General features: G+C 43.1%; 1 protein-coding gene across 8 annotated transcripts in view; it reads left to right on the forward strand.

The window, feature by feature from the left end:
- Nucleotides 1-22,843, forward strand: part of LOC148023463 (type I inositol polyphosphate 5-phosphatase 2-like) — a 65,019-nt gene extending 42,176 nt beyond the window's left edge. For 4 of the 8 annotated variants that reach the window (XM_087696431.1, XM_087696438.1, XM_087696432.1 and 1 more), the window contains one exon: nt 22,432-22,837. In XM_087696431.1, coding sequence (XP_087552557.1) covers nt 22,432-22,511 — 80 coding nt within the window. In that variant the 3' untranslated portion in view covers nt 22,512-22,837. The other 4 variants (XM_087696435.1, XM_087696434.1, XM_087696436.1 and 1 more) reach the window with 4 other exon arrangements.
- The last annotated feature ends 1,172 nt before the right edge of the window (nt 22,844-24,015 follow it).

The following is a 24,015-nucleotide window of genomic DNA, read 5'->3' on the forward strand; positions in this document are numbered from 1 at the left end:
TTAGTCTCCTTAACCTGCTTTTTGTTCTTCTGCTCTTCCCCTTCTTCCTCTATCTTCGTCCTATCGCTAGACCTGTCGTGGTGTTGATGGGGCGGTGATCGGTCGGGTGTTTCTCCCTCCCCCTCTTCTACTTGCTTTATGGCCTCCTGGATCAACATCATTAAAATGCCCCTGTATGCGATGAATGAGGCTTTGGAGGAAGCCCTTTTTCTTTCTGCGGCCTTCGACATCGGTGATCCTCCTCCTGCTGGCAGGCTTCCTAATGCTAGAGCTCGGGCTGCTTGATCAATAGTCCTACGCACGTAGCCGTTCCAGTCAACTTCGTGTAGGGTCTAGGCCGCTACATTTTCCAGGATTGGTATGCTGATCCTGTGCATCAGCGCGTTATAGCGCTGGCTGGAGAAGAGCGCATGTACGAGTTTCGCTTGTAGCCTGGTCTCTACACTGGGGATGTCTTGGATACTAATGCCATTGTTCGTTAACACATCCTTCTTCCTCATCCCCAGCATGGCATACACGTCTCTCTTTTGCTTCTTTTCCACCTTCGGTTCCAGCCCCAATGCCTTCTCCACCAAGGCCGGGGTTAGATGGACCAGCACTTGCTTAGCATTTTGTCCTCTCCCCACTGTGACAGTGCCGCACTCTCCATCGGGATTGTAGGTCATGAGGAATTCCACACAACTCGTGTGTTCAGGTTCTCGTGAGAAACTTTCTTGATAATTTTTAAGGTTGCAACTTTTCATGATGCTCCTGGCCGCCTCTTCCTTGGCCACTAATTCTTCCAAATGGTGGATGGTTCGGAATTTCAGCTGATTATAGGCGCAGTTCTCCAAGTTGATGTTGTACCGCGTTCTCTCTTCCTCTGTGAAGGGGAGTAAGTGGGCTTTGTTTTTGCGAAATCTTTTTTTCCTGTCATAACCATAATTTTCGTTGGTGCTTACGACATAGTAATCGCTAAAACAAAAAAAAACTTTATGCTTCTGAATGAGCTCATTAAAATCTAGTGCAGGTTCACTTTTCAGACTTTAACTTTTTGCCTTTTAATTGAAAGTTTTTGTGTCCTCTTTCCTACCCCATCCATTTTTCACAATGTATGTCTACATACTTCATGGCTTTGATTTGCTTTATTACTTCTGATCTGATTCACCTTACCCCTTCCCCTTTTAGTCTGAGAAGAATCCTTCCTAGGATGAGGGTTAGAAGGTGTAGGTCTTTCGGCATGGACGACTACTTGTGAAGGAGCCAAGTATAGAAATTGGGGTTGTACTCCAAATGGGCTTCGCGGTCCAGGTCGGAGGGTTTAATCCCCACTTGAGTGATGTATGTGAGAACATCAGTTAGGAAGTCGCCCGAGTTGACTCGGCTAGCGATGTGTAACTTTTCTTCAGTCTCAATAGGCAGTCGAGGTAGGGGTATCCCTTGATGTGGTCTTCTATAGGACGGCCTCACAACATGGTTAACACTTGATATGATGTCAGTGCGACATATGTGGGGTCATACTCTGCCATTTTGATAGCGTGTCATTGCTCGGCGTTGGTCATTACTCGGCATCCTTCAACTTCCCATTGCAGTCTAAGATCATACCAATGCCTTGAGAACTGGGATTTTGTCTCAGCCAGTTTTGACAAGTCTGCCACTTCTTGGTCAGTGATGGTGGCGGAGGTGGTTCGCTGATCATACGATGTGATGAGGCGTTGTTTGATTGTCTACTCTTTTGAGATCTCACCGCTGAGCAACTTAGCAGTGGAGGTAGGGGCTTTTGCAAATGCAAATTCAAACGTTTCCCAAGAACAAGGCATCGTTTGAACTTCGGTCGCGAAGGATTCATCCAATAGGCCTAAGTCGAGGCGATTGTAGCTCAGAGCTAGCTACACAAAAGTAGCGTCCAGTCGCTTAATGCAATCCACCACATCATCCCCTGTTTCCTCAGCTAAATCAGCTGCTAGTGAGAGAAAGGATTTCCTTTCGTAAGAGGGCCTAAGGCTTGCGGGTGGTTGGGGTTTGGTAGGACTTGAGCCTTTGATGATGGGGAGTTGCTGTGGTAGTACTTCTGGAGCTTGTGATTGGGTCGCTAAGATGGAGGCTAGTTTACCAGCGGCCTCGAGTGATGGCCTATTACTTTCAAGATGGATTTGGAAACCTAGATAATTTCCTGCTTGTGATGATGCTCGAGCTGGCGGTTGTTGATTGGTCTGACAGGCTTGGGTGATTCGCGTAGGTTCACGCGTGGATGGACTCGATGGTTGCGGGTCGGGGAAGCTCTGCGGCTCATGGTTTTGAGGTCCTATAGTTTTTGGGATGATCGAGCTTGAGGTTGGCGTACGAGTGGTGCCTCTGGCCACGTGGGTTTTAGGTATCCATAGCCAAGCATTGCCCTCATAGTAGCCTTGTGCACACAAGAGAGCCTTGGGGACCCATCTCTGACTGGTTACACGTCTATTCCTGTGGCTGCGTTTGGGCCTCCTAGGTTTAGAGTTTCTGGTCTTCTGAGGGTAGGAGCATCGACTCCTAGGCGATTGTTGCGGTTTTTTAGGCACCCATTGGAGGCGAGATTGTGGGGCCTTAGCTTTGGCTGGTATGGGTTGCAGGCGATGAGACTCAGGGAGTGGCGGTCGTACCCTACCCCCTCCCTAGCATTGCCTACGGGTGTTTCTATCGGTGGTGGTTGGGTGGCCCGGGATGAGGTCGCGTAGCCCTTACTGAAGGATGTAACAATGCGAACGTTGCCTATTGCTAGGTGGATGCGCTACGACGCGTAGTCGACATTGCAGTGGGTCTTCTTTTTGAAGGTGTGCCCTAGCAGTGACTCTGTGCCTGCATTTTTAGCATTTGGCAGCACGTAGAAAAGCATTGGAACAGTCTTAGACTCGATAAAAATGACTACCTTGTACTTGCCGAGTAGTGCATAGGAATGAGCCCCATATGGGCTTAATTTTGCAGTGGTGGGTTGAAGTTGTGGCTGGCCAAGTTGAGTCCAATGATCATAGGTCAGGACGTTGAAGTCTGCTCCCTCATCGATCAAGGTGGTAAAAGCAAATGTTTGTTTGGCCGTGACCGTGATACGAAGATATATGGGCTCCACGGCTTCCTCGTCCTCGTCGTCGATTTCAATGATTGTGGCTACTCGGACCTTGACAGGCGGTTCTAACATCGGTGGTTCATGCAAAGGATGCATAGGAGGGTAGTACTTCTTGACACGACTGCCATTAAAGAAGCCTATTCCTTCACCGTTTAGGGTCTCGAGTTCGACATTGCCTGTTCGGCTAATTGCATGAATCTTGAATGGTCCAAGACCTCTAAATTTCATCTTTTGCTTATGCCCTTTAACTGAGTAGAGGAGCACTAAGTCACCCTGTTCGAACTCGCGTTGCTTGACGTGCTTGTCAAACCAGCTCTTGCGTCGGGCTTTTTCACAGATCAGTGCATGGGTGGCAAGAAGACGATTCTTTGAGAGATGTTCGAGCTCAACTAGTCACTACGTCCATGCCTCCTTTCTTTCCCATCGCTCTTGAAGCGCTATTCTCAGGCTAGGGACGAAGAACTCTACCGGTAGAATCACTTCTGTCCCATATGTTAGCCTAAAGGGGGTTCAACTGCCGACAACCGTTTTATAAGCGGTTTGGTAAGCCCACATAGCTGCCATCAACTCGTTGTCCCAGCCACTGCGTGAAGCAGAGATGACCTTGGTTAGGACATTGATGAGAACCTTATTTGTTGATTCAGCCTGGCCATTTGCCTGAGGGTAGTATAACGAGGCTTTGCAATGGATGATGAGGAAGGTAGATAGGAGGTGTGCGATCACTTCATTGATGAAGTGTGTGCCTTGGTCATTGACGAGTTCAATGGGGAAACCGCATCGTGAGATTACTTGCTCCCATAAGAACTTAGCCATCGTTTTAGCGTCGTTCTTTCATGTGGCTCGCGCTTCTGCCCACTTAGTGAGGTAATCTGTGGCTACAATGATGTACTTAGCCTGTGAATACTGGGTTGCAGGATTGACGGGCCCAATGAAATCAATTCTCCATTTTTCGAAGGGTTGTCAAGCAATAACCGGGGTTAATTCCATTTGATCTTTGCGAATTGGGACCTTCGTCCGCTGGCACTCGTCACAGTGCTTGACGAATTGTGCTGCGTCGCGGAAAAGCATAGGCCACCACAGTTGAGACTGCAACACTTTTCATGCTCTCGTGTCTCCACTAAAGTGCCCCCCGGCAATGCCGCCGTGCGCTTCTGAGAGCACATCGTGCATCTCATATTTGCACACGCATCTGCGCAACAATCCATCTTGTCCCAGCCTGTAGAGTTGGCCTGCAATTAGCTGATAGGGCTGGAACTTAAGGATGAATTGCCTAAGCCGGGCTTTTTCTATTGGTCGGTCAGGCAGTCCGTGCTCAAGCACTTGGACTATGTCATCTGCCCAATACGGTTTTAGATCAGCCTTGAACAGGTCTCTCTCACTGGAGAGGTTAAACAGATGGGCGTCGGGTAGTTCATCAATAACACCTTGTCCAGTGGCTTCTCCGGTGGGGACGCACGACATGTGATTAGCCACGTAATGTTGCTTTCCCTTCCGTACCACTACAGAGAAGTCAAACTCTAAAAGTAGAAGGAGCCATCGAGCTATGCGTCCTGTTGCACAAGGTTTGTTTACTAGATATAGCAAGGCTTGATGGTTCACAAAAAGTGAAGGGTATGGCCAAGAGGTAATGCCGGAATTTCTTCACTTCGAATACCATGGCTAGTCCTTCTCTTTTCGTTGTTGGGTAATTCATTTCTGTCTCAGTGAGTTGTCTACTAGCAAAGCTCACTGTATAGTCTAAATTGTGTTCGCCAGGCTCGCACAACACTAGCCCCATGGCAAACTTAGAAGCGTCGATATGCACGTGGAAGGTGATGGTCCAATCAGGGGCTTGTAGGATTGGTGCTGTGGTTAGAGCCTTCTTCAACTCCTCGTATGCCCTTTGGCATGCTTCAGTCCATTCGAAGACTATAAGCAGCTTGTACAATGGTCTAGCGATTAGCGTATAATTAAGTACAAACCACCGATAGTACCCGATATGGCCTAGGAAGCATTGAACTCCTTCGTAGTTGCTCAGGGGTGGAAGGTCAACAATGACCCTGACCTTCGAGAAGCTAGTGGCAATGACGTTCTTTGACACCACATGCCCTAGAATGCATCCATGCTTCACCCAAAACTGGCACTTTAAGGGGTTCAAGGAGAGGCGGTATAAACGACATCGCTTAAAGACTGCTCGGAGTTTTTTTAAGTGTTTGACCCATGTCGAGTGGACACAGAGGTCGTTGACAAAGACTTCTAACTCCTTGCGAAGCATGTCCCTAAAGATAGTGCACATGAAGCATTGGAAAGTGGTAGGGGCATTAGTCAACCCGAAGGGCATGACTATGTAAGCAAAGACACCCCACTCAGTGGCGAAGGTAGTCTTATGCCTATCCGTAGGATGCACTTGCACCTAGTTGTACCCTGAGAAGCCATCCAGGAAACTATAGGCTTCCTTGCCTACCACCCTCTCAAGCATGTGCTCGGTGTACATCAACGGATAGTTGTCCCTCTTGGTGGCAACGTTCACATTCTTGTAATTAATGCACACTCATATTTTTCCATTCTTCTTCATTACGATGACTATGGGCGATACCCAGTATGTGTGCTCAATTTCATAAATGAATCCTGCTCTCATCAGCTTATCAATCTCCTCCTTGATGGCATGAGCATGTTTAGGATTCATAGGGTACGATCACTGCTTGACCGGTATTGCATCCGGCGTCATGGGTATGTTGTGGGTCATGACACTTGGGTCTACCCCCTTAAGCTCTCCTAAGGACTAGGTGAACACATCTATGTACTCTCGCAAGAGAGCGACAAGACTCGTTTCTTCTTCATTAGTCAAGTCATTAGCAATGAAGACTGGCCGGGGTGGTTCCCCCCTCTTGGGCTAGGTCCATCTCCTTGACCCTGGCTGGTCCCTCTATTGGTTCACTTGTTTGTGCTTGACATTTAGCACCTAACAGCACTACCACCCTATTCCCCTTTTTGAATTTTGTGAATCGTTTAGGGAGATCCTATGGTTTTTGCTGTTCTTCTGTTCGAGCATCCCTAGGTTGTTTTGCCTTTTCCTGTCTCACTCGCCTGTGCCTCAGGTGGACCGGTAGGTCCCCCTTGGTGTGTTTGGTTGTGGGCGGCCTAGGGATCTCTGGATCACTATCTGAGCTAACCTCTGATTCAGAGTCGAATCTCCCTCCTTCTCTAGAAGAGGTGGTCTCTCCTGGTGGACACAGTTTAGATGGTGTTTCAGATCTAAACACCGACGTCATTCCTGGCTGGGCTAGTCCTGCTTGCTCGAGGTCTATGGCTCCCACGTGTTCCAGCCAAGCGCGGTCACATTCCATGCTCATGACTCATCGCTCCCTCCGAAAGATACTCTTTCTCTGCAGCTTGGAGTCCACTCATATTTGCTCTATTTCTTGTCCTTCAGTGTTGTATTCCACAGTATCTACCTCACCCTCACTTTCATCACTGAAGGACTGGCAGTCTTCGTATTCGTCGTTCGAATTTCCTTCATCAGACTGCTCATCATCTCCTAGGACTCGGTCTATCCTTAGTGGTTTGTTAGGCACCAGGGCCCAGTTATACATGAGGTTTAAGTCGTGCACTCTGGTCCATTGCCACTTGGGTTCATCTAAGAGATCCTAGAGTGGCTTGAGATTTGCAGTTGGATTGCCAGCTAGCTTGTCCAATAGATATTCCAGTACCTCCTGGAGTTCCCTTTTGTTGGTTGGAACATGGGAGTTGATGGGTTTCGGCTTCCCTTGAAGGCTTCCTACCATCATGCAGACTAGCATGGAGGATGTGTCGTCAGCCTTGCCAATTGTTTTGATGGCTTGCTCATATGCTTCGTGATCAGAGAACAGCAGGTCGATTGTAGCAAGGACATGCATCCAATCTCGCTCGTCCTCTCGGCATGGGATATACTTGGTCAAGGGCCTGTAGGGCTTCTTGGCTTGAGTATTACCCTTGAGCATAGCAGAGATGGCATCTAAGTCGATGGATGAGGTCTTTTAGGTGTCCATCTCTACTCTCACGGCGTCAGTCATATTGCCAAGGAAGATTAAGCCATTACCTCAATCTTCGATGACCCTAGCGTTGCGCATCCAGGGTTGGCCTAATAGGATGTCGTAATCCACTCCCTTCATGACTATAAAGTCAATGGAGAACTGGACACCTGCAATCTTCACTGGCCAATTCTTAAGCACCCCGAATGGCTTAACTCTCATACAGTTCGCTAGTGTGACATTAAACCTAGCAGTCTCAACAGGTGGGTTTCCCCAAGTCTGAAGGACTGTGTGGCTAAGTACACTAACTCCAACTCCCGTGTCTACGATTCCCTTCCTCGTTGTGTCGCCTAGGGCTAAAAGTAGCAAGACTGCATGCATCTCGGAGCCTTCCCAAAAGGCATTGATGTGCAAGGACTTAGGCGTAGTGTGCAATGTCAAACTCGGTATTTGTTTTTCTGCCTCCTGGTCATGAGGGTCTGTCGTGACCTACTCTTGTGTCCCTTCAACCCACTGCTTAAGGTCCTGCCATAGGGTGGGGTGCTACCTAAGCAAATCTCCCAGACTGAGTGTCACCGGGGTGGTCACTAGTGTGGTTAGGAGATCATTGGGTGTTCGTCTCTCTCCTAACCTGGATTGTCCTGTCCAGTGGCCGTGACTAAACCGTGGCCCTGTAGCAGCGCCGAGGCTTGGCCTTAGAGGTACCCCTTATGGTGCAGTTGCCTCTCTTAACTTTGGTTGTGGAAGTGAGGTCGGCGTACTTATGCTAGAGAGGTCATCAATCCCCTCCTCGATGATGGGCTCAGCATCCTTTAGGTGTTCTTGGGCTTCCTTCACCCATTCTCTCACCTTCTCTATGGCCTCTAATTGTCGCTTCGGTTGCGAGTGTTCCCCTACCTTAGCGCTTCCCTTTTCGGCCATCTTAGGAGCTGATGTCTATGCTTCTACGTCAAAGACCTTTCCAACGGGCAGAGTTGTAACACTCTCTGTCTTTAGTGCGATTTTAGCTTCCGACTTCCTCTTCCACCATCTACGGCTCTTCTTCCCTATCAAGGTTGCATTTAGATTGCTAGGTCCTAGCAGAGAGATGCCAGCTTGCTTCATTTGGGCACGGGTCATGACTCGCAATGGGATAGGCATGGCCTCCCCATCGTGGTTCTCGATACCGAATAGCCCCAATGGGACCGATGGCTCGTTGGCTAAGCTAGATGATGGTTTTCACCTTGGGCAGTCAATGAAAAGATGGGTGATTCCGCACTCAGCGCACTGTTGGTCAGCATTTTCTCTATTTTGCTGCTCCCTCTCAGGGCAGCGTGATGAGACATGACCTGGGTGGCCACAGGTCCAACAAGTGATTGGGTCTTGTGCCTGCCCTCCTAGGCCCTTACCTCATCCTCTACCTAACGCCATCACCGGGACTGGGCGATAGTCCATGAGGACAGCGTTGCCCTCGTCGTCATGCAAAACGTAAGGGCATATGTAAGCTTCCTCCTCGTTTGGTTCTTCCACATAGTGGACAGGAGTGTCACTCTATGGGTGGGTTACGTAATAACCAGGCAGCCTAGGAATGCCCATCGGATTTATTTCCATCCTAGGAACGGCTGGCTTAATGTTGTTGGGTGCAGGGAGGGTCAATGGGGCTCCCCTTCCGAAAAATGGCTACGGCCGGTTCACTAGGTAAGACTGGCCTATGGGTGTAAGTATGGAGGTCTCCTTGGCAGTCTACAATGCGCGACGTCATGACCGAACCTACCGCAGTTAGCGCAAGGTCGTGACCTAGAGTCTTGACACTCGGCTGGCAAGTGGTTTCCGCCACAGTACATGCATTGGATATGTGGACGCGTTGGTCGTCTCAACATATCTTGCAACTTGGCTAGTTCCATTCTAACATCAGCCAAGTCTTGATTCGTTTCGGTGGTTTTTCCCTTATCCTGGGGCTGATGGTACTGATCGCTCACTTGAGGTTGACACCCTCTCTGAGCTTCACGAAGTCGTCTCTTCTACATTTGCGCTTTTGGAGCTCCACTCCTTCAGTTGATCGTCCACTCGGATGGCCTTCTTAAAGACCCTAGCTAGCGCGTCCCCTGCAAGCTCGAATTGCTTGCCAAAGCCTTGTACAGTTCCTTGTTCTAAATTCCGCTGATGAATACAGTTGACACTGCTCTTTCAGTCGGTCGCTCTCCAATAGGGATTCTCTTGAAGAGACTCCATACATGGGTCACGTAATCGTGAATGTCCTCCTTCTCTTTCTGCTTGACATTCATCAAGCGTACGAGTAGATTATCGGAGTATCCAGGCTCAGCAAATCTCTTAATGAAGAGATCCTTGAGGCCATCGAAGTTGGCTCACTCTGTGTTATCTAAACTCGTATACCACATCCTACCCTTGTCGCCCAAGCAAAGCCCGAACGCTTGCGAGCGTTGAGTCAGGTCGTTGAGGCTGTTGGCTTCGCAGACTTGCTCGAATTGTTCGACAAAGTTGTAGAGATCATCATGGGGCTAGTACTTATCGAGTTGCTTGGCAACAATAGGGATTTTAGATTGGCTCTTTGAGCCTTGGTTTGCCCCTAATCCTGTGAGCAGCGATGTCGCTAGAGTCGTGGCACTTTGCTCTACAGCCGTGTTATCGAGCACTCGCTTCATCAGAAGCTCACTCAGCGTTAAGTCTCCTTCTAGTACCCTCTCATGGTCCATTCGATTCCTGCCAGCCAAGTTCAGTACCCGCTGCACCTCTCGCAACTCCATGCCTTGCCTTTGGTTCCTCGCCTTGCTTTGCAATGCCTTGTGGGCCAGCTTTCTCTCCTCCTCTAGATCTGCAATGATAGCGTTCGCCGTCCTACCACGGTGGTCGTACCGAGCATGAGCGTCATAACTACTGACCAGCTGCTGCTGCTGAACTGAATCTGGAAAGGCTCCTAAGTCGAATTCCTCATTGTACCTGTGGTTTGAACTTTCTTCTGCCATTTTCAAGTTGTCGTGCTCCACCAAGCTATCGATTAGGTTCAGTAGGCTCGTCAGATCCACTTCGTCGACGTCCCCTATCTCTGAGCATTGATGGTTTGTCTCTGTATTGGGTTCTCTCCTGTTGGTGGGTTCCTTGAGTGGTTTATTTGGGTGAGTTCCTTCAGTTATTTAATACAATCCTCAATTTATGGCCACTCAATGTGTCTTTCCTCGTGCACTTGTGCTCAATCAGGCTTTCAGTTTCCTTAAGTATACTTCAAGTGCAAAAATTCAGGGTGAGTGCAGCAATCCCTCCTAGTCGTCTTACACACTCTCGCGTTGTTTTGGGCCGAATAGGCTTGTTGGTCAACTTCTTGGCCATCTTGTCAGGGTTTAGGGTTTACCTAAGTTGTCGCCTCATCCGTTTTTGGTCCGATCAGGCCTTATGGCTCAGCGGGTCCCGTCTAAGCCTCTAGGTCTCGCAATTGCCCATGTCTAGCCGCTAAGCAGCGGCGCCCCCTATTTTTCCTATTCCGCGTTCCAGAATCAAGTTCTGAGCGCCCTACGGGCTTTCGACAGTCTGAACTGCTGAGTCCTAGCCTTGTCAGTCAATTTTCTGAAGATCTGGCAAAAATCTACACTCGGCCCAACTGGTCTGAATTGCAAGGTCCGAATGGGTTACTCGGACGGGCCGAGGCGCATGGGCCGAGGGCCGAATCCAGGGACTTGGACAGGGTGGACTCGGACGGGCCGAGCGGTTGACTCGGACAAGGCTGCTCGGACGGGCCAAGGCAAGTGGGCCAAGGGCCGAATTTGACACGTGGCCAAGGGCCGAGTCTGGGACTCGGCCCAGGAGTGGGCACTCAAACGGGTCGAGCATGGCGCACGTAAATAACGGAAACTCGATTTCGATCGTTTCTCGTGCTTCACTCAATCATACCAGGCATAACCTTCTAGATCCGACCTAGGGGAGTAAGAGAAGGGATTCATATATCTGGATGGAGTGACGGGCTCGTCGTTGGTGCGATCGAATCGAATCGGCCAGTAGCTCTCTCTCTCTCTCTCTCTCTCTTTCACACTGAATTGTTGCAAATGAGTGTTTCCTTGGCCTTTTGGCTCTTATACCCTTTCTCGGGTATGGTGTTGATGCCCCGAATCACTCACTTACAGCTCTTAAGCATCGCAAGTGAGCTTTTGCCATTTTTACACGATTTTTTGCCCTGTTTTGCAAATGTAAACCCTACCCTTCTTCGGTGCAATTTTCTAATCCTATCCTACTCTAAATGCAACTCGAATCGAAAGCAAAATACTGAACTGATTTCTCCATGTTTCCTAATCATCAAACAAACAAAATAACCCAAAATACTTACTTGTTTTGAAGATCAAAAACACCCAACTTCCTACCTATCTCAAGCTCCATTTCGGGGATGAATCCCTTACTTCGATGCCTCGATATGAGGCGCGCAAGTGCTCAAGCTTGAATCCGTTGGTCCCGGAAACGAAACCAAAATGTGGGAGCTTTCACTCAACTGCCAAGACCCACGGACCGCTTATTGTTTCAAGCGTTCCAAGCGAGCTCTAATGGCTATCTCTCGCCTAGCCGACGCGCCATTGATCCTACAAGTGTAGTGAGCTTACCTTAGTGCCAATATGTGTTGCCTCCTCTCTTCCACACACCGATAGCTCCATGATCCTAGATGCTAGCTCAAGCATCCTCAAACCTCCTCCGCCTCCAAGCTCCATCCTCCATAGCCGTGCGTGCAAGAAGAGAGAAGGGAAGAGATGAAGAAGAAGAGGAGACGGTGAAGAGCTTCACCCTACGATCCCTCACTCTCTCACACACTCGCTCCCTCACACTCTCACACTCCCTCTCTCAAGTGTACACACAAGTAAGAAGGTGAGAAGGAGAGAAGAAGAAGAAGACTCATTTTGCCACACACCAAAGAATGATCTCTTATTCGCTTTTTGAACTTTATATATACAAACCCTAAAATCCCATGGGCACCCATCCCTTTTTTACATGACCGTTCATTGTGGCAAGGTCCTTTTTCCATTTCCTCTTTTAGCCCCGTGCCTCTAGCCTACACCCGTCTAATATTTTACAATGGGCACAGGAGGGAGCCTAGCGCTCTTTTACAAAGATTTTTCGATTTTTTTGAGGCGCCTTTTTCTTTTAAGGTTGCGCTTTTTGCCCCGGTCTATCTTTAGGGGCCGCTTGCGTGTCTTCGCTCTTTTTTCATATTTCTTTGCTTTTTCTCCATCTTTCGCCCTCTTGCCTTGGGGTTAACAAACATGCTAGTCTAAGAAGGTGGCCACCATCACGTACGTCCAGTAGAAGGGCTCTGCCAAGGGAACGCTTGACGAGTTGGGGAGAAAGGTGAGATAAATGCATGAAGTGCAACATGATCGGAACCTACAGACCAATCAACCAATCCTTCAGGAGTAGAGAAGGATGGCCGATGAGGCTATCCGAGTGCCACATGTCTAGCAGACTGTGGGGGTTGGAGGAGCAAATGGGGCAGCAGTTGAACGCATAGCCCCATTGGACTAAGAAGTTGCAGTGGTCTGCTGAGGATTTTTAGGTGGAAGACCTTGGGCCTTGGAGGGACACTCCTCATCCACATGGTTTGCTCTCTGGCAATGTGTGCAAAATCGGTTTTTCTTAGGGAGTTGTTGCCATATAGGTCTTGATTCTTTGGTTCCATTGGAGGAAGAGGAGTCACCCTTCGATTGGCTTGCCTTCACATCTAGCGATTTCTTGCCAGTGGTGGTTTTCCCTCCCGAAGAAGAAGCAACCAACCCCCTCTACTTTGAATAAGACTGTGATGAGGATTTCTTGTGGACTTGATCATGCAGTCTTATGTAACATAAGAACTGGCACTCAAACTCGTAGGAGGTTGGCAATCGAGGTTGGGAGATGATGTGTTGAATGAAATTGAAGTATTTTGTGGGCAACTTATTCAAGAAGAATGTAACCTGATCATCTTCTAACTTTGGAGAGCCAGTAGTGGCAAACTCGGCCGCCTATAGTCAGTCAGCTTGACTTTTAGATCATCCCCTTCCTTAAGAGAGAACTCTTAAAGCTCAAAGTCAAGATTGATGCATCAAGTATGATCACGAGCTGCATAGTGGTCGAGAAGGTGACTCCAATGCTTTGACGCCAACGGGAAGTGCTGTAATTGAGAGTTAAACTCAGGAAGCAATCCCTGCATTAGCTCAACATCGGCTGTAGCATTGTGGACCCTCCATTGATGGATGTAGTCAGGGTGAGCTAGGCGAGGGTCTAGCATAGGCTATAGACCAATGACGAGGTCCCAGATGCTGAGACTCAAGCACTTGTTGCATGAAATTCGACCAAGTAGTGAAATTTGACCCATTAAAATGTGTCTTATCCATAAAGGCATTCTTGGCCGTTGCAACAGGAGTGGTAGTGCTCAGAGATGGATAGTGTGAAAAAGTGTAGTGGGGGTAGGATGGGGGAGTGGAGTACACTTGGGAATGGGCCCCAGAGTGCCCACCAGGCATGCAAATAGTGTGCAAGGTGGATCCATAGGTAGGGATGGGCTGACTAGGCATGGGCATGGTAGCCACATGAGGAACCCAAGGAGGCGGGATGGGAACATGGGGAGCAAAAGATGGGAATCCTTGCGTAGGTGTAACCCAAGGAGAGTGTGAAGATGCACCATAAGCTGAGGATGGAAACCCCTGCTGCGTATGAGTGGTCATGGGAGATGTGAAGCTGGGGATATGATGGGGATGCCCATCACACTCGACCCAGGAGTGATGGGTGTGCTCATTTGCTGAAAGGTGAGAGGCACTGTGTTAAAGGGTGGCATTCCCCCTAACGAAGTACCACGGTGCAAAGAGGTAGAGAATGGGGTGGAGAAGGAAAAGGTGCTAGGAGCGGAGATGGTAGATCCAACCCCTAGGGTGTGTGATGCAGATGTGGAGTGTAATCCAAGGTTTTGGAAAGATGATGAGAGGTGTGATATAGAAGAGGGCGGGATGGGAAGGAAGTGAGAAGTGTGTGTGATAGGCTCAAATGAAACAAAAGCTATAGATGTACCTGAATTTCGTCTGCTTCTTGAGCCCCCTCTATTGAAGTTCACATACGCAAAGCCATCCGAATCCTGTATCTCAAAAGAAGAAACAAGCGAGGGTTTTAATTCATGCAACACGAAAGAATTGTACAAACTTGACATTGGACCTGGCGGAGATGATGAAGATGGATCGCCAGACATTCCGAAAGCCGTATGTCCTCCATGATCAAAGAGGTGGCCAGCCTCACCAACCGGTCCAAATGTGGTAGCAAATTTGGTAGGAGGGGTGTAAACATCAACGTACTTGTTGCGATAGTACTCCTCAAAGTCCTCCTCTATCATGTTAGTGAAATCTGGTGAAGGTGGAGTGTTGTCCTCCTCACTGAGTCCGTAATGCTGTCTTAGGGTCTCCAATGATGGAGAAGCCTGATAAGACATCATAGGAACTGGAGAAGAAGGTGTTTGGGACATTGTGATTCAGTTAGAGTCGTATTGTGTGCCTTGCACAAAGACTAGCTCTCAAAAATATCCGCAGGATACTCTTTACAAGAGCATCAGCTCTGATACCATGTTAAGAAGACTATTAGGGTTGGCACTGAGGACACATAGAGTGTACGACCACGACAGAAACACAAAGACACAAACACAGACAACAAAGGGCAAACCTCAAACCCTAAACGCAAAACTCAAAAATCAAACCCTAAATGCAAAAACACAAACAGAAGAAGGGAGAGAGAGAACACAACTCTGAAGTGAATGAATGATGTAAATGAATGTAAGAGTGTACAGTGTGCTCAAGGGTAGAGCAATGTTAGAGTGTGACGTCCACTGAAGATAGATCCCAAGTCTGTGCCACTAATTGGAGTGTAGGAGTACTGAATAGTGAATGGCAACATGCTGGTCACCAAAATGCAATAGTCTGGAGGCTGGAAACTGGTAAACACAGCAGTATACCACTGATCAGGGGCTGGAAACCATGCACAGTCTGCTATAAACAACATGCTAAAATAGTGTCTAAGAGTGTCAGGGCCTGCAATGCTGAAAACACAAGTTGGCTGAACCTGGAGATGATGGACAGCAGGCTGAATAGCAATCTGGGACAGTTTGGAGCAATTGCCAGCAGCTGAGAGTTGTCGCCTACAGCAATGGACAGGTTGAAGATGATGTGGCTGTAGTTGATGATGGTTGGACATCATATGGATGCAGGCTACAGGCTAGAAACTAGGCACCAACAACAGTAGAGGGTGTGTGGATTGGTGTAACCCACAAAACAAGGATGATTGCTGAATGGGGGCAGACTGTCTATTTATAGATGTGAAAGTGCACCCCAAAAATTAGGGTTTTCACTAAACTTTCTCGAACTGCTCCCCGTTTTAGGGTTTCCATTGAACTCTCTTGAACCGCTCCCTGTTTTAGGGTTTTACTCTAAAAGAGCATTTTTAGTGTGTTTTGGGGCTGTTTAAGAAGCTAATCAGTAAGTAATGCATATTTTAGCTCAACAAAGTCTAGCATCTATGTGTGTGTGTGTAAAGTGGAGTGCTAATCAGATTAACGCAATAAGCAAGATATTCACACACACACACACACCCTGGGTAGTTCACTATATGTATACCCTCTATATCACGTGCATTCAAGGGCTATTTATAAATATCCTTATCTATGAATTTTTTCTTAATTAAACATAACCCTTTTCTATTCAATCTGTAAGTAATCCCTTCATATGGGACCCTTTTGTATGTAAAAAATGTGTAAAAATGATATTTAAATCCCTTATGTTGAACTCACATGATACATACATATATTTATGACTGATCTCCCCAGCGCGCGCGCGCGCACACACACACACACACACACACATGCATGCTCACACATCTATTCAAAGCTTGATATCTTCTGTAAACATCTAATTATAATGTTATTGTCTCTCTAACAATGCCATCTTAGCTTAACAATTTGAAGCCTATGTTAACATTCTCTCAATATTGCAATGAAGGAAAGGTAGTGCAAATGGGTTTCATGAGTGCCAAGTGAAGCAAAGTGTAGGCACTATTTTGTTTACACAAGGCTTAAAATAGTAGTGATGAAGAGAGAGTACATATGACTACTAGTGATGAAATATGGGGGCTTATCTATTGCATCATGACCTATTAACTACTTTTCAGGCACATATACAGATTGACTCTTTGAGTCATGTATATCTAACAATGCTCCTATTGCATGAAGTGTAGCTTAGTATATGAAGCACATTGTATTTTATGATACTATAAGAAACAACACGACCTAGGTGAGTAGTGTTTAGTCTATTCTATATATTACTCAAAGCCTTGCCTTAGGGATCCTAATAATGGAAAGGAAAGAGGTGAGCCTTGAAAAACTTTTACGTGACTTTCTCTCTCTCTCTCTCTCTCTCTCTCTCTCTCTCTCTCTCTCTCTCTCTCTCTCTCTCTCTCTCTCTCTCTCTCCCCCCTTTTTCTATAGAGAAGTTTGATATTCAAGAAATAAAGAGGGATTTCTTTTGAAGGGTAATATGATAATGAAAAGGGAAAAGACAAAGCTTTGAAAGTTGTTCATCTAGAGGTGAATCTTTGACAATTGTTCCTCTCTCTCTCTCTCTCTCTCTCTCTCTCTCTCTCTCTCTCTCTCTCTCTCTCTCTCTCTCTCTCTCTCTCTCTCTCTCTCTCTCTCTCTCTCTCTCTCTCTCTCTCTCTCTCTCTCTCTCTCTCTCTCTCTCTAACGATCATGATACTATGAAAAATTATTCCTTTAATTTAGAATGCTAATACTAACTTATCTATTACAATATAAAAACTATTATTACTATATTATACCATAAAAATTATTATATTAATTACACTAACATATTTATTAATCATAAACATTAAAATCACTATATTGTGTTATAGACATGTATACTAAATGTATAATAAATATTTAACAAAATTTTAAAGAATTGTTTAACTTCTTAAAAACACTTGATAAAAGAGTATAACATTTAATTTATACGCATGAAATTTTCACAAGTATTTATTATTGCTATTTTATTATAGTATTAATATTTTTTATTTATCAAGAACTCAATTTTTATTATAAACATTAGTTATGTGTGTTAAATATGGTTCTCATTAAATTTTTTATATTAATAACTTTAGTCTATTCTATACTATTTCAAAATATATAACTTTTATTATAATAATCATTAGTTCTGTTTAATAAAATAGTAAAATATATTTAATAAGTATTAGTTGTAATAAAATATTTTATTATAATAAACACGCGTGTACACACTCTCGTTTCCACCTTTCCCCCCTCATTCCCACTTACCGATCAACAATCTACGTGCCCATCCAATCTATATGCCCGCCACCCATCTCTTTTACACCCATTCATCCCTGCCATTGTTGCTACTTCTAGTTGTGGCTTTCACATTTTCCCCTGCATGTTGTGCTTGCTTTTACTACTTCTGGGCCCATGTGCTTATTGTAGTCACTCTTGCTTAGGGCTATTGCACCTACTCACAACCTATTGCAACCTTCCATCCTTACTTGCTATGCTCACCCATGGGCCCATTATTACTACATTGGCACCCACGCACACATGCACACACACATGTATGTATGTATGTATGTATGTATGTATGTATGTATGTATGTATGCATGTATGTATGTATGTATGCATGCATGCATGTATGTATGTATGTATGTATGTATGTATGTATGTATGTATGTATGTATGTATGTATGTATCCAAACACATTATTCACCTTACGCTCGTAAGCTCATGCGACCAATCTCATTAAGTTCAAGTTGCCCTCCTTGCTTGACAATGTGTACTACCCACTTGGTGGTCATTGCAAGAGAGAGAGAGACTATTATGTGCAAGAGGGAGAGTGTAGATGACCCACTAAGAGAAGTGATGCCACAATCTTAACCTCCTCCATCAGTCCTGTTGCCCAATCTTCTTTCTCCCAAGATATAGGCTTTGTTCTTCTTCATTGTGGCCTACTAACCCCTTGATATGTGCTCATCCCCTTGCCACTGACCTCACTAGCTACCCCATTGCCCACCTTCTCACTGTTGGCCTTGCCAACTATCCTATTGATGATGTGCTCACTATTACATGCCATGGGCATCCCTCTCATTTTGCTCTTGTTCCTTGTCTAGATGTGTATCATGATCAATGAGAGTGAGCACGTAGAAGAAAATATGCAAAGAGACAAATACCCTTTTTTATTATGAATGGAATGTTCTCATCCTCACCGTGTCCTTGTCTACACCCTCCTCATTGCATACATGTCCCCATCCAATGTACTCCCTTACACCCCCAATGACATTGATCATATTGAAAGCACTCTGTGTTTATATGTATTGAACAAGGAAGAAATATATAAAGGCTAAAGCTTTTAAGGTCAGGGGGGAGCAAGCAAGTATCTCTTTCAATGTAAGCTCGAATAGGCTTCTGTCTCAAAACCAACATGCTGCATGAATATGCATGTGTTGACTTTAATGTTGGAAATGAAAGTATTCAATATATTCTTGTTTGACACATCAAGAGAGAGGAATGATTACTAATGAGCAAGCTAAGGTCAAGGTTTCCCCTTTCGATGGAGCTTGCAAGCTATGGTGATAGCCAGAAAGAGAACCAAGAGGCAAGAGGAATAAAGGTTGGTTGGAGAGAAAACAATGAAATAAATTATTTCACTATGCATACACCTCTGTCTCCAAACATCAAGAAAAGGAGAGAGCACAAGGAGAGGGAAAAACATATTCTTGAATTACTCCTAACTTATCATCTCCAAACTTATTAGGTAGCTCGCAAAATGATTGCACTTTATAAGAGAATTTTTAAATATTAAAAAAAGAAGCATTCTTCCCTAGGTTTGGAAAATATTTTAGAGCTTCAAAAAAGAGGTGTGGTAAATTCATTTAATAGATAAAATAGATGAGATGAGGTATTTCAATGTGTAGATATAATGTGCATATACTCTAAAAAACCCACAAATTCGCATACACTATAAAAAATGAGAATTTAGAGAAATGAGATGATATTTTAATGGTTGAACATGTACATCTAATGAGTGCATATTCTACAAACACTGATAAATATGTATATACTATAAAAGCACACACAAAACATACATGCACACGTACACATATACGCATGCATACATGCTTGCATACTACACAATACGTCTTATTACATTATTAACATACATTATATATATATATATATATATATATATATATATAATATTAATTTATAATTTTAATAATATTATAATATTTATATATTATATATTATATATTATATATTAGCATATTCATACTATAAAATAATAATAGATATTATATTAATAATATATTAATTATTATATCATTAAAATATTATATTACATATTAATTATATGTATTGTATTAATATTATATTACTATTTATTTATTATAAAGTAAAAATTATTATATCAAAAATATATACTATGATAGTCATGTTTTATTATAAAATATATATGATGTATTATTATTATTATTATTATTTATATATTGTATTAACATATGATTTGTGTATTATGATATATCATACGTTATATATTATAAAATGTCTATATGCTATTGTAGGTTGTGTATACATACATACATACATACATACATACATACATACATACATATGTATGTATGTATGTATGTACACACACACACACACACACACACACACACACACACATAGAGAACCAAAGAGAAGAATGTTGCCCTCGAGAAAATGATAGAATCGGCTTGTAAGATTGGTATTTGTGAGGGCCAATTTTTGTAGCATTCTCAAGAGATTGTAGAGTCGCAAAAGAAGTTTATTGATAAACTTAATCAAAAAGTTGCCACTCTTTCTATTCCTCCTCTAGCTCCCATGATGTCTTTTTTGTTGTCTAAGGAAGAATTAGATCATTTGCAAAAAAGGCTAAATTGGGTGATGGATTTTCTACCAAGGTAGAGCACCTTCAGCATTGCATGAATTGTATCCACCAGGAAGATTTTGTCCATTATGCTTTATAGGTGTCACCTCCGTCATCCTTTTGGATTCAGTATCAACCACAACGCTTTGCGTTGTATATCTCCTTGAGTAATGTGGACTTAGAATTTCTAGAGGATGAGTGGCAGAATATGTGGTCAGTAGATTTACTCAAAGCAGTATTTGATAGATGTGTTGATGACTTGATCTCTCATGAAGCTCAACTCTTATATTTTATGTATCTCCGAGTAGATCTGCACATCCTTGATGAGGATATGAACCTTTATGTAGGATATGTAATTTTGAAGGCAGTCATATATGCCCATTCAATTGAAATGACTTTGATTTATGGCCTGAAGAATTATCATCAAGCAGACATTGTGGTGTAAAGGCTACACTTGGCATCCTCCTTTGGAGGATCCTTTGGAGGATGATGTTCTGGAGTCTTGCCATCGATGGAGTATATTTCACAAGTCAGATATTCAGCCCTTGAGATCCCAATTGTTGAACCGTATTGCTAATAATCCTTTATTCATTGAGGATTTCTTTTCAGCTTTTGATTTTCGATGTTTCATCTATTCTTATGATCCTCATGATATCCTATCGTATTCCTTAATCTTCCATCAATTACCCCTGTATATTGCCATCCTCTAGTCTAATTCAAATAGTATTCCTCTTTTATCTTTTACCCCTGCAGTTTTCCCTCACATTCTAGTTTTTACTACATATCCATTTATTGTCGATTCTATCCTCTTATTGAATCTACTTCTTTTGTTCAACCTATTCCTTCTGTTTTTACAACAAAATCCCTTCAAAATTTTCTACATTTTTTTCCACCCTCATTATCCCTTCAAATATCTTCATTCTATGATTTACCTTACCCCCCTCTTCATTGTTCTTCTATTATCCCTCTACCATCACCACTTGATTATATTAATCTTTCTTCCCAATCAACAATGGATACTCCTGGCTATGATAGTGATATCCTTCGTCGACGGCAGTGGACATTGAATGATTCTTTGACAATATCAATGTTTAATTGGTCTATCATTCTTGGTTCCGGGACACTTCCGCGCAATGTTTCACATCTTATCTGCAATTTTCCAAAGTATATGCTTGTTTTGAGGATATTTCTTTATGCTTGACATCTTATTTTTGCTGGTATATTGCTTTTATGCATTAGCAGTCTCACTTAGATACTAGGAAGAGTGTTTTGAACTTGATGATTAATCCAAATGAGGATATGACTGGTGCTCAGATGGATGTTATGTATTATTTTACACAAGGTTTTCCTATGAGGTTTATTATCCTATTGGAAAGGATGTGTTTCTTACAATTTCTTCAGAATATGCATGTACATTTTGTGGATGAGAGTAAGAGTTTGGAATGTCTTAAGTTGAGTATGAAGTTTAAGAAAAAATATCTTCATCCTACATAGCTTGTGGACACCTTCTTGGATATATTGATCCTTTTTAATAAAAATATTTCTCTTTGCTCTTCAATTTTTGAGAGCATGTGTCATTTAAACTATTGTTTTGTGTCCATGTGACTTTTGTATATGTTCTATGGTGTATATGTGGTATTTTATCCCTCTTACGTGGAGTTCAAGATGAAGATGACGCTAATTGAGAAGTTGACTGATGGTGATTCAAGATTTTGTCTTATGAATAGATGCTTATGGTGAAAGAAAACAAACCTCTTATATCCTTTAAAAGTTTATTATGCTTTTCTATGTCAAAGTTGTGATAATGGATAAACATGTTTTCCTTTCGTTGTAATTCCTTATTAGATACAAGTAATGAGTTGGGGTCGTGTTTGGATGGTATTTTTTGAAAATGATGAAGAAGATCGAGTTGAGCTATATTTTGAAATTGTATTCTCTTTTTTCTAGGTCATGAGGATGCTCTTTAATTAAGTGTGGAGATATGTTAAGGGTTGAAATGATTTGATTTTTTGACTAATTTTTGTTGTTTTTGTGGATTGAATGGGTTGATTTTTAATGGATTTTATATGATGGTTAGTTGTTTTGGAAGTGTTTGGGAGTGTTTTGGATGAGGGTGATTATGTTTTGGAAGCTCATGATGGTTTATAGTGGAGATATGATGTTCTAGCATGTTCTATTAGTGTTTGATTGGTTTTGTTTGAGTCTGTTGAGTTTCTCTTTTGCTTTGTTTTTCTTCTCTACGAGAGGTTGAAATAATGATTGATGGATTTTGAGAGTGTTTGGAAGCTTATTGATTGATTCTTTATGATTTTGAATTATTTAAGTTGAGATAAAGGCTTTTTGATGCCTTCTATTAACCCTCTGTTGAGCGCCTATAGAGCGTCTATCCCTGTTCTATTTTGTATCCCTCTGTAAGTGTGATGATGTATGAATGTGTAGCTTGGGGAAGTTTTCCAACCATGGGACGATATGAATACAAGTTCAAAATAGCTCAAAGAAGCGAAAGAAGTAGTTGTTGAAGACTTGAAGTAAATACATAAGTAATAGTGACAATAGTGAGCTCTCAACAGACACTGTAGTGGCTCTAGTAACCTTTTGTACTAGACATACCTCTTGGGAGGGGTATCCACGACCAAAGAGGGGTTATGGATGATTATTCTTGATTATATCATTTTACTATTGAGAGGGAGCATGTGAGAGAGCCAAATCTATGCAAAATAATGTATCTATGAGTGAGAGATTGTGAGAGAAAGCTATCGAACATTTGAAGAAGAATACTATGTGATGATTTTCACTCAAAGTGGTGTATTCTCTTATATCTTTGTGGTATCTTAATGAATTGTTCAAGTTAAAGTCGTGGGAGAATTGTTTCTATGAAGCTGTGTGAAGATTTCTTGTTCTTGGTGTTCTTTTCCTTGTTGTGGTTACACAAAATATAAAAAAGATGTTTGTTGATGATATAAGATAGATTTTCTTACAGTAGATTTTTCGTTTTCTTGGTGTTCTTCTTGGGGCTTCAATGACAAACAAGCTATTATTATGTTTACACAAAGCCACACACACACACATAAGCATAATGAAAAGCATGTGAAAATAGAGCACAAATAAAGCACATAGAGACAACAACTATGAAGATGAGAGAGACAGAGTAGACAAAGCTTGAATATATTGTTACTTGAGAGATACAAAGGCTTGAGAGTTTGCTTGACTTTGCCTTCATTATTCCCAATATTTCTCTTTGATAGGACATGTAATTATTTTGTATTGTGGAGAACATGTCAAAAGTATATAGACATATCTATAGTTACTTTAGCACATTTGTTGTTGGTACTTCTTCACAAAAAATAGCACCCTGATGGCCAAGGTCTAATGCATCTATATAGATGATTAAAGAATAGCCCATTAGGAGATGTAAAGAGAATAGCTATTATATTAAGGATTTTATTTGGTGAATAGTAGCAACTGAATGAAGTGGCTTCCATAGAAATTGATATTTTCGATGTAGAGGAATTGATCCAATTTAAGCATCCCAAGAGTTGTTGAAGTATTTTTACATTTTGCAGGGTGTTAGGAAATTCTAAAATCTTTTAAGAACATGATCCTAGAGTTCTTTCATACCATGATGGATTTGCAAACCTTAAAAATATACTTTGGTTACGAATCAAATGAACTTGGCAGAAGACAACACCATGCTTGCATCCTCTAGGGCTTTCATGAAAAGCTTTAGATGACCAAGATGTTTTTCAATGATTTCAGAAAACACTAAAATATCATCAATGTATATTAAACAAAATGAAAACTTTGAAAACACAAAGTTTGCTCACCCTTGGAAGTATGTAGAAGCTATTTTAATGCGAAAAGGAAAGAGTCTCCATTAATATACTTTGGTTACAAATAAAATGAACTTGGTAGAAGACAACACCATGCTTGCATCCTCTAGGGATTTTACGAAAAGCTTTAGACGATCAAGATGTTTTTTAATGATTTCAAAAAACACTAAAATATCATCAATGTATATTTTAA

The sequence above is a fragment of the Lygodium microphyllum genome, chromosome 16 (genome assembly GCF_053477565.2).
Source record: "Lygodium microphyllum isolate KBCC chromosome 16, Lygodium_microphyllum_v1.1.10, whole genome shotgun sequence".
NCBI lineage: Eukaryota > Viridiplantae > Streptophyta > Polypodiopsida > Schizaeales > Lygodiaceae > Lygodium > Lygodium microphyllum.